Source organism: Gadus chalcogrammus, chromosome 14, assembly GCF_026213295.1.
Source record: "Gadus chalcogrammus isolate NIFS_2021 chromosome 14, NIFS_Gcha_1.0, whole genome shotgun sequence".
In the NCBI taxonomy this organism is placed as follows: Eukaryota; Metazoa; Chordata; class Actinopteri; order Gadiformes; family Gadidae; genus Gadus; species Gadus chalcogrammus.
Window position 1 is genome coordinate 19,932,494 of NC_079425.1, and position 13,370 is coordinate 19,945,863.

At 45.0% G+C, this 13,370-nt stretch overlaps 1 protein-coding gene across 2 annotated transcripts; it reads right to left on the reverse strand.

The window, feature by feature from the left end:
• Positions 1 to 1,497: 1,497 nt before the first annotated feature.
• Positions 1,498 to 12,919, reverse strand: LOC130403870 (lactadherin-like). Of its 2 annotated transcripts, none has more exons than XM_056608384.1 (10): positions 12,761 to 12,919; positions 10,876 to 11,001; positions 10,550 to 10,681; positions 8,456 to 8,569; positions 7,747 to 7,928; positions 7,298 to 7,453; positions 6,574 to 6,718; positions 4,384 to 4,568; positions 3,626 to 3,781; positions 1,498 to 2,395 (listed from the first exon to the last, which is right to left on the reverse strand). In XM_056608384.1, the coding sequence occupies exons 1-10, from the start codon at positions 12,834 to 12,836 to the stop codon at positions 2,252 to 2,254; spliced, it is 1,416 nt and encodes a 471-aa protein (XP_056464359.1). In that variant the 5' UTR covers positions 12,837 to 12,919; the 3' UTR covers positions 1,498 to 2,251. The 2 variants fall into 2 exon arrangements, with proteins under 2 accessions (XP_056464359.1, XP_056464358.1); XM_056608383.1 differs by having other exon boundaries at positions 4,384 to 4,586.
• Positions 12,920 to 13,370: the final 451 nt, after the last annotated feature.

Consider the following 13,370-nt stretch of genomic DNA (forward strand, 5'->3'; position numbering starts at 1 on the left):
CGGTTATTTAAGTCTAGTCAAGTCAATAGTATTACTATAGGCCTAAACCACAGTAACAATCTCAAAGTGCTGCAGCCCATAAATGAGGCCCATATGTTTATGACCCCCCCTAACCCTGGCACCCAATGGAACCCTTGGGCAATTACGCTCGCTAAAGACACTCTTAATAACAACCAGAGTTCAGTTCTAAAGGACGTAGACAAAATTCTTCTTAATACAATTTAAAAACATCTCATAAAAAATTATTAAGTGTTTTTATTTGTTCTCTGCTAGGCCTACTTGTTGTTTGAGTTCGGTTGGACGACAGTAACTAGTTGCTTGTTTAGACTTTAGATACACAAGTAGTTTATTTTGAAAAGAAAAACGTGATCCAACAACTACTTTTCAGCCCCCCACAATTATCTGCACAAAATATTTCCTGGTTTGACTCCAACAGATTATATCTACAGATCTTTTCAGTTTCACAATATTTACCACAACACCACCGATTTTTATTCCCAGCTGTTGATAGCTGTTGATTGCTGTGTGTTTGTGTGTGTGTTTGTTTGTCTGTGTGTGTGTGTGTGTGCGTGTGGGGGTGCGCGCCGGCGTGCATGAACTCCAAAGCAGATGTTTGTCCCCTGATCGTCCCAGCTAGTACTGCAATTTCTTTCAAATGTTTTGATCAACACTGTATTTTTACTGCAATCCACAAGTTATGGCAAACACAAAAGTATGCAAAACATGCAACCATATATTAAACAGAAAAACACACACCCACGTGCACACAGACACACACATGCAACAAGTGTGGACAAATGTGTAGGAGAAGGGCTGTCTTCGTTTCTTAAACATGAAAGCTATAGCCAGGGGCCTACATACCAGAACTAGTCTCCTAGCAGGGAGATGGGGTGGCTAACAGGAAGTCATTACCCCTCTAAGCAGCAGGACGTGGCCCAGTGGTCCTGCATGGAGAATGCAGACGTCAGAATGCAGTCACACGCTGTTTAAGAGTTCTTCATGCTCTCCATGATGGACTCAAAGAGCACGGAGAGGCGCTGAATCAATCATTAAGGTCATTGAGATTTGATAATGGCCCCCGGGTATCGCCATAACTTGTTAAAGAGAGAGAGCAAAAAGCTTCCCCTTTGTAATGCCACCCACAGACAGACTGTGATGCAAATAGTTGATTCATGAAGGACAAAGTAAACCCCTTCATCATGACAAACTTCATTCAATGTGAATGCTTTTATGGGGCCTTGAGAGAATCCCCTCCACACCCCTTCTACAAATAATAAACCCTTGAGGTCACTATGGGAGGGGGGGGTCACCACATCATCTTTAAAACACATACAGCATAGGGACACCATCATCCCACTGGGCATAGGGCCTCCTGAAAGGTACTGGAAAGTTAATTGGGTGGGGGTGTTGGCAGGGATGCATTGGGTGTGGCCCGTGACCTTTGACACCTAGTGCACTTTGTCAGGAGCTGACGAGATAGAGGTAAGTCAGTGATTTAGTTAATCCATTTTATTGGTGAGAAAAACAGCAGTAAAACGTCTTCTACATAATTTCTGAAACATATTTTTTACACACAAATAGTTATTGAGTCACTCTCCACAAGCGTTTCGAACATTGGCAATATTAAGTCATATCCTAAATTGTATAAAAGTGCAAAACAGTTTATCATCATGGACATATTGGATTTTCAATCACATGCCATGTCTTAATTATTAACTCCTCCCTCCATCCACACATAATCCACTCAGCTATGATCCAAACTAAGATATCCCATAATGCATGTCGCTGCACAGAGCTTTGTCCAGCCTCAGTTGTTGTCCCAGCAGCTCTCTCTTCGCAGGGCCTGTGTGTGGATGATGAATTCACCTGGCAGGTGCAACTCACCAACACATTGTGAGCATCTCACACACGGTTCTTCAAATTAACATACACGTCGAAGCAAATCAATCATACACACATGTGCAAGAAAAGCAAGCATTATAATAAAATGTAAATCTATAACTGCTACGCTAACCGAACTCCATACACATTTTTTTTTGATGGTTCTCAACAACCAACAAAACTGGGAAGACATCAGCTCTATTCCAGAGTGGTAGAATGGGACATCTATGGGATGTTGAGGTGAATGCAATACATCTGACCTCACTGTGAACTGGGGAAGTACAGCAGGCTAGTGCTTATGATCCAAGAGAGAGAGAGAGAGAGCGAGGGAGGGTGAGACTGAAGGCCGGTCCCGCAGGTCTCAGGCCCTCTAGTCATCGCAGCCCAGAAGCTCCATGCGTAGGGTGATGCGTTCATGCCACTCCCAGGGCACCACGCGCACGTAGCGGGCGTAGAACGCCGGCTCGAACAAGTTCTTCTTATGACTGTTGTTGTCGACGTTACCCAGGAAGATCTGAGGGGGGAAAATTTGAGAGAAAACGGGTCAGAGGTGAACGAAGAGCAGCGATCCGCCTGATCTAAATGGTAATCCGAAATATTGCTCACATGGTGGGATCTTTCTGAGTCACTTGAAACAGTATATTCTCAAAAAAACACAATGGTTGTGATGCTGCGCTGAAAAGGACTCGTACATCTGGAGGAGTTAAGCCGGCAAGCTGACACCCTTCCACCTGAACTCCCCCGCCTAGTCATTCAGAGGGTTCCCTGAGAGCCTCTGGCGGTATCATTGAATCAAATGCTTGGCAGCTCTACCCCTTATAAAAAAAAAGATCAACGTTTTTTTCTTTATTACATCTGCATCCAAGCATTGTCCTTGACTAGAGCGTTGTTCTCCTCCTTTGCTGAAAGGTGCAGAGAACAGGCCATGCTTGTGTAAAAGAATAAGCACTAATCCTCTAGGCCTCAGGGAGTGATGACCATCACTTCTCCTCCCAAAAAGATAAAGGAACAAGGGACCATATACAAGAGGAAGAGAATAGGAGGGATTTTTGCAACTGGGTGAAACAAAGATGTGGGTCTGTGTATAAATAAACTGTGCGTTCTAGTTTGTATTCCCAAAAGTCCGGCCTTTGACATAATAAGGGCCCAGCTACGTTCAATACCCCTGGCAGCAGCGATGAGACGGAAGATGAGACGCGACAAAGCAGAACATGGCATGACAAAGTCCCATTCACAGTCATGGGTACAAATACTCAGCGCCACTTTGAGAACCGGTTTTTGGGAAGAAGCTAGCCCTGTGAAGTGTTGCAGGCCCGCCCCGAGTTTTTCCTCAAGATATTATTTCTGTCAACCTATCAGCGTAGCCCAGTGAAAGGTGAAGATAATGACCACACCGGGCAATGGCATTTTTCAGATCTGACTTGCCATTTTGTGCAATTTTTCATATTTTTACCAAAGCTTAATTAATATATTAATATTGATGTTGCCCTGGTATTGTTGCTTTGTTTGTTTGCAATCTTCACAAATTGTGTTTACTTTGGCCAATCAGTGCTTGAGTACACGTCAGCTAGATTGCGGGATCCGACTGGTCCCAGCAAATCCAATCGTCCGCAAAGTATGATTGTCGCCACTCGAAAAGCACTCTCGACGGCAGACCTTCCAGACCCTAATGAGCGGAGTGAGTATGTCCTGACTGGGTGAGGCTTGGGGAAGAATGTTGTTCAGAATCACGAGATTATCTGACCTGCTCCTTGAAGCCGTTCTGCTCTTTCACCACGGTCCAGATCTGCCCATCATCGCTGTAGGCCACTTTGAACATGGACACAAATTGCATCACGCCAAAGTCCTTGGCCCCCTGTGTGATGATGCCTGTGATACGCTTGGTCTTCTCCAGGTCCACCTGTAAGCACGGGAGCACCGGCAGAACAACACGTCACACTCTGCCCCAACGACACCCTGCCCCGGTATATGAACAATTCTAAAAGGGAGAGTTATGGTTGGACGTTGACGCAACGCAATGACCATGCAGTCGCTTCAACGTTGTCGTGAACCTGTTTTGGTTCTGTGTCGGGTTAACGTCGGGTTTATGTTAGTGGGCCAATCACAGCCCTTGCTGCTGCGTCAACGCGACGCAAGGTAACAATTTTTGGTAGGCACACGTCAGGCCTTGCGGTGGACGTGAGGAGGGTCTGCAAGGACGTAATGGGTCCATGTACCCCATTGCGTTAAGTCGACGTCCATCCGTAACTCGACCTCAAGGCTAAATTGTGCATCGTTATTCAAAAACGCCACCTCCAACGAGCTGAAAGAGTACTACAGACTATGGAATCAACTCTGCAGTGATATCTAAACACTCACGGAAACAGACAAAGGTTCGATAAAACAAAATCTACTTTCACTTTTTCCACAAGCATCTTCTTCTGCATTCATGTTTCCTGATCATGCCTTAGCGATGACCCTGACATAGATCAAACCACTCTACTCCATGAGACATCTCCTCACCTGGATCCACTCTGAGCGGTTGTGAGTGGCGGCTGCCCATGCATTTGTCTTCCCTTGCTTGTCCAGTCGGGCAAACTGAGGGTGCCAGGTGAAGCTGTCGATGCCCCAGGTGCGGTGGGCACTGGAGGCGGTCAGCTGGCCGTCTGAGACCAGGCGGGACTTCATCCCCATGGGCTCGGAGCAACCTGTCGTGTTTGAACGGACTGTGAATGGAAAACGAAGAGGAGCAGGGGAGAGGGAAAGAGACGGCAGAGGAGAAGAGCAGAGAATAGAAGAGGGGCAGGAATATAGAGAAAGAAAAACACCCAATGATTGTAACCCAAAGAAGAAAAAAATACAAATAGAGAAGCAAGAATCAAAAATATATAGCGTTTTGAATGAAACTAGGGAAGACAGTTTATTTGACATATTTTCATATCAGTTGAAATTCACTTTACGGGCCCTATCTTGCATCCGGCGCAATTGACTTAATCACCGGCGCATGTGTCTTTGCTAGTGTCTAACTGGCGCAGAGCGTTCTTTTCCCTCCTGCGCCACGCGTCGGTAAATTAGGGAATGATCTTGCGCCCCAAGGGGCGGCTCGGCGAAAGGAGGAGGCGTGTTATGGCCGTACGTTCCCTGGTGCTATTTTGACGTTTCAGAAACCACTTGCGCCACAAACCAGGAAATACCTGGTTTAAAGTCAGTGGCACGTTGTTCAGATGCTATTTTAAGGGCGCATGCATAATGTTGCTTGTGCACCTCGCGCATACACTTTGCTTCTCTCATCTACCTCATCTCATCATTTGGTAAAGTACAGCTGATACAGCGGTAATAAGTTGTACTTTTAAATCAATGCATCTGCAAACACCGTACAGCAAACACATATTTTCTTGACACAGACATCGTGTACATGCCCATAACTTTTAGGATTGATGGGTATTTGATCGTGAGAAAACATTGTTTTACCGCGAGTGAGTGTCGATAACGATAATGCATACAATACTGATAAGAAACAATGTTTATAATGTATTGCGTATATCATTAAATAGAACCACAGTTACTGCATATCATATGTTATATCATAATAGTTTTCTTTGCCGAAATTTATTTGAGGACTCGTGTGGAAGAAAACCTTATTCCATGTGTGAATTAGGCCATATTATTTGGCCATAAACTGAGCCATTTGCAGTTTGAAATTCATGTGCATCTATCTCATCGGAGACTGCAGACGCGCTGTCAAAATATCAACTTGTCAGATTCAAATGCGCTCATGGCTATTAAAAGGGATGGGAGCTGGCACACTCATTGGTTTGTTGCACGTTACGCCCAAACCACACCTACGGGTAATTAGGCTACTTCAGACCAACCCTTTTTAGATATGCGCCGGGCGCAAGAGTCATTTTTCGGTAAACTAGCGACATCGCCGGAGAACCGCTCACAAAGCTACTTGCGCTTGGCGCTTCTCACTTGCATTTCAGACCGTTAAAATAGGGCCCTACATCTCGCAAGAGGTCAATAAATCAAGTGCTCGGACAAAAATGTCAGAATGCTTTGGCCAGAATTAAATTATTGGATGGCCTACAAGGGCCTTACAAGGGCATACCCAAACACCAAAAGCAGAGGATAAAAAAATACCACAGGAGCAAGGATCAGAGAAGAAAAGCCAACATTGAGTAAAATGCATGTAGCAGCTGTCAAGATGCAGTGAAGTGCATGTAGCAGCTGTCAAGATGCAGTAAAGTGCATGAAGCAGCTGTCAACATGCTGGGCCTGAGAACCAAAATCGGGACTGTCACCAACTTTTGTGGACCTAACTCCATAAAAACCCTGCGTTGTGGAACATTTGGGGGGGGTATGGGGTTGCACGGTTACAGGGTGCACCCTGTATATGTTTTCGAACAGACAGATCAAATATACTGTGGACTGCTTTTATAGTTTTACGACTGTAATGCATACTGTAAAGATCATATTTGGTCCAAACTGCAAGAAGAGTCTATCAACGTAATCATTATAGTATTTTTCCGGGAAACACTGAAAACATAATAAAAAAAAGAGAATTCTCCACAAGATATCAACAACAACAACTGCATAGAGGCAAGGAATTGCAATAAACAATGCGTTGCACAATTCTATTGAATGGCGCTACAGGTTGGGACTTGACTGCCCACTGGATCAAACCATTTGGGATTCCCCCCGCCTCGCCCTCACCATTGAGCTCACAGCCCACCAGCTCCATGCGCAGGGTGCAGGCCTTTCGGCACACCACAGGGATGACCCGGATATACTGGGCCACCACAGGGGGCTCGAACAGGTTGGTCTTGGTGCTTTCGTTGTCTATGTTGGCCACAAAGACCTGTGGAGGACAAGCCCTGTGTTAACTGACGCTAGGGAAAGTACACCGAAATACAACAACACCAGCAGGTGATCCTGGATTATCAAAGTAAAAGCCCTCCATTTTAAAGATCGCATATCATCCTTTTTTAGGGTTAATAATTGCATTTGCTAATATACTATTAATATAGGGTATCCGCGTGTGTTGGCAAATTCACACCCGAGAAGTTGTAAGCATTGCAGGTAGCCGGGAGTTGCGACTCCTGCACTTCAGGCACGCCCACTGCACGTCACACTATCACGGAGGTAAAGTTTGAGTGTTTTTTTCAACATTTCCCAGTGGCTGCGAATACTCCCCCTTACTTGGAGTTGGATGTTTCTATCTTAGCAGATGTAAAACATGCATACATACGTCATATAACAGTCTAAAGCAACGGGAAAATGCATGATATCACCCCTTTAAAAGGCAGGTATTTGGGCTTAATAGCAAAGACCGATTTATTAGAGAAATGAGAGGAGTCAGCGCAAACATTCTGCTTACTGAATCTGAAACGATCTCCCCAAACCACCCCTCTAATCTCCACCCCAGGGGGAAACGTACCTTGTCATGCCTCATGCCCTCCACTCGCAGGACGGAGTAGCTGCTGCCATCGAAGCTGGTGGCGATCTTGAAGGCCTTGATGTACTCTGCTGTGCCCATGCGGCTCGCGCCTTGAGTTATGATGCCCGACATACGCATCTTCTTCCCCATGTTGACCTAAAGCCAGCGACAGGGCCTTGTTAGACACTCTCAGCGCTGGAGAATACATCGATCATATATAGTTAATACTGTTAGTATCAGGTTGAAGTCATCGTGGGCAGCAGATAATTACCGGAATATCAAATCATGGAAAGATTAAATAAAATAAGATAACAACTGATGTTTGAGTAGTATGTTCAAAACAACACAGAATGGTGTTACCATTGCAAGCCTGGCCCAAAGCCTATCTCCTAGAGGTCCCAGATCTGATCCAGTGCCTGGTTTCATGTGTTTTGGTGTTTCGTCCTCACCTCTATCCAGGGGTTCCTGTCGTCTGCTGCGGAGGTCCAGGCGTTGACGATGCCCTGGTTGTTGAGGCGGGCCAGGCCGGGGCCCCAGCTCTGCAGGCCCATCACGCCATAGTGGATGGAGGAGGCCGAGACCTGGGAGGCCAGGATCCCCCCGCCTTCCATCCCCAGCAGAGCGGTGCAGCCTGAGGGGCAGTGATCGGCCGGTGTCACCACTGACGTGTGCTACACTCAAGGCCTAGTGGTGGTTCCACGTCGACGCAACGCAAGGACCACGCAGGCGCTTCGACGCAGTCGTGAACCTGGTTTGGTTAATGCGGCGGGTTTTAGTGAGTGGACCAATCACAGCCCTTGCTGCTGCGTCGCCTCGACGCAAGGTAAGCCCCCTAGCGTTGCGCCGACGTGGAACCATAACTAAGCCTTAAGGCTGGGCAACGATATGGATATGATCTGATGACACTGACGCTACAAATCATGGTCAGTATCATTGAATTTCCACACGGGGGCAGTGTTAGCAATTGTAACACAATGAATACATGGTATATTAACATCTGGATATGTACTGGGTTTTTAGCCAAAATACTTGCTTATCATTCCGCCATAATATAGAGATACATTTGAAACATCAACCATCTTGCAGTTTGAACATTGAGAGGTCAATTAAGACGTAAAGCCTGAAATGTTTTCCGTTTTCAGTATTTGGTGGACCTACGTAGATGGCATTGCTTCCCAACATATGGTGAGGGGCACTGGCACGTGTAGTCCCCATCCAGGTCTCTGCAGACACCCTTGTTCTTACAGGGCTGGTTAGCACAGTCATTTACATCTGCAAGAAAACAAAGTCAAGAGATTATAGTTATTGTTTACACATAAGACGACATCGTCATCATCCAAGCAGGCATAGTGTAAATTAACAAATGTTAATCAAAACGTGACATATAGACAAAGAAAACCTTCCTACTGGGTCAGAGCCGGTGAACAAGAAATCTGAGTTACCAGCTGATTAGGATTGTTTAAAAGCCTTTTCACATCAGGTGCGATTCCCTAAAATCACCCCATGTTGTTATTACCTATATTAACCACAAGGTGGCACACTGTCAACTGCAGTGAGTGCTGGAGAAGTGGATGGTCGTAGTGCAAAGGCACATATGAGTCATGTTAAGCCTGCTAAATAGAAAAAACATACTTTAAACAAGGGCTGGTAGGGCTATGATTAGGACATTGTTTGTTTTACCAGAACAAAGTAACAGAGACAACACTGGGTACCACATTCATTTATAGATTAATATTTTTAGTGAGCAAGTGAGAGAGAAAGAAACTTTCAGATACAACTCTCTATGAGTCATTGCCCTGCCTCTGTGACCAGTCAGCACCGGTGTTTAACCAAACCCATGATAACATGTTAACCCCTAGCCTTGAGTCAAGAATGACACAAACACACGCACATTGTGGGGCTCAACTCAATACACAGGGCACAGGCCCACGGCAAGGGAGCGGTCACTTACACGGCAGAATGTACCGCTTACACGGCAGAATGTACTGCTGTTGGATGGTTCAATCTGATTTGTTCTGGGTTTAATCAGGTTGAATGTGGTCTTCATAAAATCTGCTGGTTTAACAGATAAACCTGGATAAACTCTGTATTGCTGGCAGCAGAATAAGAACAATTCGTCCTCATAAGAACCATGTGGTTAATTAATTGTTTCCGGATTTAGATGTATCTATGTAAACATCTAAATCCATCAGTTAACTCTGATTGTATTAACTGTTTGTTTTGGGGAATTTGGTCCATATTCAGAAACGCTACTTTATTAAAAGTCTTGTTTTTTTCCCTTGAAAAGGAATTCATCAATCCTCTCTTGGACTGTAGTGCCCGTTAGATTCCCAGACACATTTATAATCCCAGGTTTAGGTTAAGAGGATAGCAAGAAATTCCTGAACATTTCCCCCATTCTTCAACCTGTTTGGGGGCCACGGCGGGGCTGTGAGAAGCATTAAGCGGGCCGTAATGCTCGATCTCTGTGTAGGGGCCCTCCTGCATGCTAACACCCTCAGACTTTGATTAGCTTGCCCAACAGGACGACCACAGCGACCCGCTGAATGAAGGGCTTTCATGGAATTCAGAAGCTGACTAAACATTTCTCACGCTGCCGATCCTTGTGTGTGGGGGGGATTTGTGTATGTGTGTCTGTGTTTGTGTGTGTGTGTGTGTGTGTGTGTGTGGGTGTATGTTTCTGTGAACTTTTGTTTGTGTAGGTGGGGGAAAAAAAAAGGACCCCGGGGGTTTCAACCTTGAGGTCGGCCAATGTTTAATACTACGTGTGCATGTCTGTCTGTCCATCTGTCTGTCCATCTGTCTGTCTGTCTGTCCGTCCGTCCGTCCGTCCGTCCGTCCGTCCGTCCGTCCGTCCGTCCGTCCGTCCGTCCGTCCGTCCGTCCGTCCGTCCGTCCGTCCGTCCGTCCGTCCGTCCGTCCGTCCGTCCGTCCGTCCGTCCGTCCGTCCGTCCGTCCGTCCGTCCGTCCGTCCGTCCGTCCGTCCGTCCGTCCGTCCGTCCGTCCGTCTGTCTGTCTGTCTGTCTGTCTATCTGAGTGCGTGTGTGTGAGATCCTATGTGACCTGCTCCCTCCCTGACCCATCTTAGACCAAAGTAATCGGAAAGAGAGACAAACAGAAGCCTTCTTAGAAAGCGAGGGACTCCTCAAAGCACTCCCTTTAAGGTCCTCCTCAATCTGTGGGTGGTTTACATCTGACAGACCGTGGCCTTTCGTTCTACCGGTGGAGGAGACTCGGCCCCGCCCCGACTCACTGATCTGGCAGTGGGCTCCGTCGAAGCCCGGCTGGCACCTGCACAGGTACTCTCCAAACACGTCCCCTCGCCGGGTGGGACTGATGGCCTCACACGAGCCGTCGTTCCTGCAGGGGTTGGGACTGCAGGGCCCTGTGGGGTAGCATCGCCCACGAGCAGGCCGGGAGAGGAAGAAAGAGAGAAAAAAGAGAGGAGAGAAAAGAGAGAGAAAGTAAAAGAAAAAGAGAGGGATAGAGAGAGAGAGAACGAAAGAATCAAATGAAGCTTGATGCATAATAAAGCCCTTAGTGGGAACCGTTGTAAACAACATGTGTTGGCTAACGTACCGGTCTCTGTGAGGTTGCAGGTGTCTCCAGCGAAGCCATCCGAGCAGATGCAGATGAAGGGGTCGTCTCCGACGGCCATGACACACGTACCTCCATTGTCGCAGAGATTCACCTCACAATAGTTGCCTGAATAACAAACCAAGTAACATTAACGGGATGAATACAAACACTTGAAGGACGATTGAGAATGGTAATCAGCTATACATTTTGAGGCTGCACTCAGATTCCTGTGCCCGGAACTTGGATGAAAAAGATAAATAAACAAAGGAGGCTTATATTGTGGGGAGGCCAAAGTGCGGACTCAAGATCCTGAAAGCAGCAGGAAAGGGAACTCATGTACACAATAAACATCCGTTTATAACCTTTTAACCTTCATTTATAACCATTGATTGCTTTGTCTTGTTTGGCCTTTTGTATACAATGTCACACAATGTTTTCACAGGATGACGGGTTATGCTGTTCATCACTGATTTCATTGACAATGATAAGTCTATCAAAAGGTGTTTGTGTCCAGGTGTTCCTGTGCTGGTACTTAATCTCACCGTGTAAGAAAGCAAAGGCGTGTGAATAGGTCTGGGTCTTGCCTGGCTTTTGATTACCCATACAATTGACATCTCACACCCGCTCAATGTTTCACTCAAAACCATGTCACGCAGTTACAACCAAACCTTTGTCCTGGGTAGACTGGATTTATGACTAAAAGGACATGCGGCAGCATGCACACAAGGCCCTGGGAATAGCCCCTATTGAGAAACAAAAATAAGTGCCTAAAATATTAAAAATATTGCAATAGAACGAATTTTTATCATAGTTAAAAATGTGTTTTACCACACGTTTATGTAATAATACGGTTAATAAAGTGTGTGACTGTTAGATGTGGTTTCGAACATGGTTTCTCTAAAAGGGATCCATTGAAATTCTCGCAGTTATTTCACCTGCCCTAACCTGGACTTGATGGAAGAAGGTGGTCATGTGCTGGATTAAGAGATTGGAGGATTAGCCAGGTTGAACACAAAAACAACAACCGCTTAGGTGTCACCAGTTACACAACATGACAACAGGAAGATCGGAGTGGCCTGAGGTTGCCACCTCCCACCTGCTGATGTCATGATAGCATCAGCAGGACCCCCAGGAATAGGACCAATAATTGATTGATTCACACAAACAGTAACGCACATTAGGCCATAAGTGTAACACCCAAATAATATAGCCTATACTACCTTACACACTGCATATATAAACACGCACGCACGCCAACACACACTGCCATCCACAAACCCCCATATATATCAGCTGTAAAACAATACACATATTTCGTGAGCACATATTAGGTATGTTCACCGTGCGCCTCTGTGTGTAGCAAAAATGAAGTGTTCTTGTATCATTGTGGCCCCGTTACGGTGCCTACTCATTCAATGTACGAAAATGATAAGTTAAGGTATCCACTATGAATAGAGGCATGGTGTAATGACTGTTATTTTCTAAATTCAACCCAAGCAATGACAAAACCACGAATTGAGGATTAGTTCAAAGAATTTGGCAACTAGTTGTGCTATTCTTGTAGACCTATATCCTTTCAACCACCAAACAGTAGTCTTTTTCTTAATGGATTGTGTCATGATCGATTTTTTGTCGTGCTTGGAATATTGAGGGCTTTAGAGTTTTAGCGCAGTACTTGGCCAACAAAGAAGAACAAAGAAACACTCATGAGCTAAAAACGAAATGCAAGCACAGAGCCAATAAGACAATAGGAGCAAAATGTAGCATGTAAGCATGCGAAAACAACCATTTGAATGCAATACCCTGCCTTTTAGACCTAATCAAATTTAGATGTGCTCACTTGATGATTAACAATTTGGTGTTAGACATTTACAAATGCTCTTACCTTTCACTGAGCAAATGGAAAGCAACACACCAAAAATGGCTAAATGTAAAAAAGTGAAATTCCCCATGTATCTCATGTTCGTTCCCCAATCGTCCTCAGTAACTTTTCTCTGGCTTCGGGACCGCTTGATGGCTCAGATTGACAGAGGAAGTGGGCGGGTCCTAAGGATTTGGAGACGCGCTACGTCCTAGAAATCCCAATTATGTCATATGTAAATGCCATTACGTGGCAATGTGTTTTGTTCATCACGCCAGCTAATGATTACTCCTCAATAGAAAGAAAAATACACAAGTAGCCTATTTATAATACTTTGGACTCTTTCGCTTTGATTTACTCCAACAGAAAGTAAACGGAAACTAATATTGTAAAATGATACATGAGAAAGATTAGGGCAATATATAGGTGACCCATGTTGTAATGATCATCATAATAATAATCATAATCATAATAATAATCATAATAAAAATGAAAATAATACTATAATATATAATAAAAAAAAAAAATATTATTAGTAGCCTGTTTTTACTATTATTATAGTAATATTGATAATAATTACTTTTCATCTTCATGTGTGACTTAATAACAACCAACGTTTTGCGACACCGATTTA

What these genes read in the sequence shown, in the direction of transcription:
- LOC130403870 (XM_056608383.1), bottom strand. Translation starts at nt 12,836, where the DNA reads ATGAGATACATGGGGAATTTCACTTTTTTACATTTAGCCATTTTTGGT. An exon ending in CGGAGCCCACTGCCAGATCA is followed by an intron (nt 8,570 to 10,549) that starts GTGAGTCGGGGC and finishes GTTTTCTTGCAG; the next exon opens with ATGTAAATGACTGTGCTAAC. An exon ending in ACCGCTCAGAGTGGATCCAG is followed by an intron (nt 3,782 to 4,383) that starts GTGAGGAGATGT and finishes CCGTGCTTACAG; the next exon opens with GTGGACCTGGAGAAGACCAA.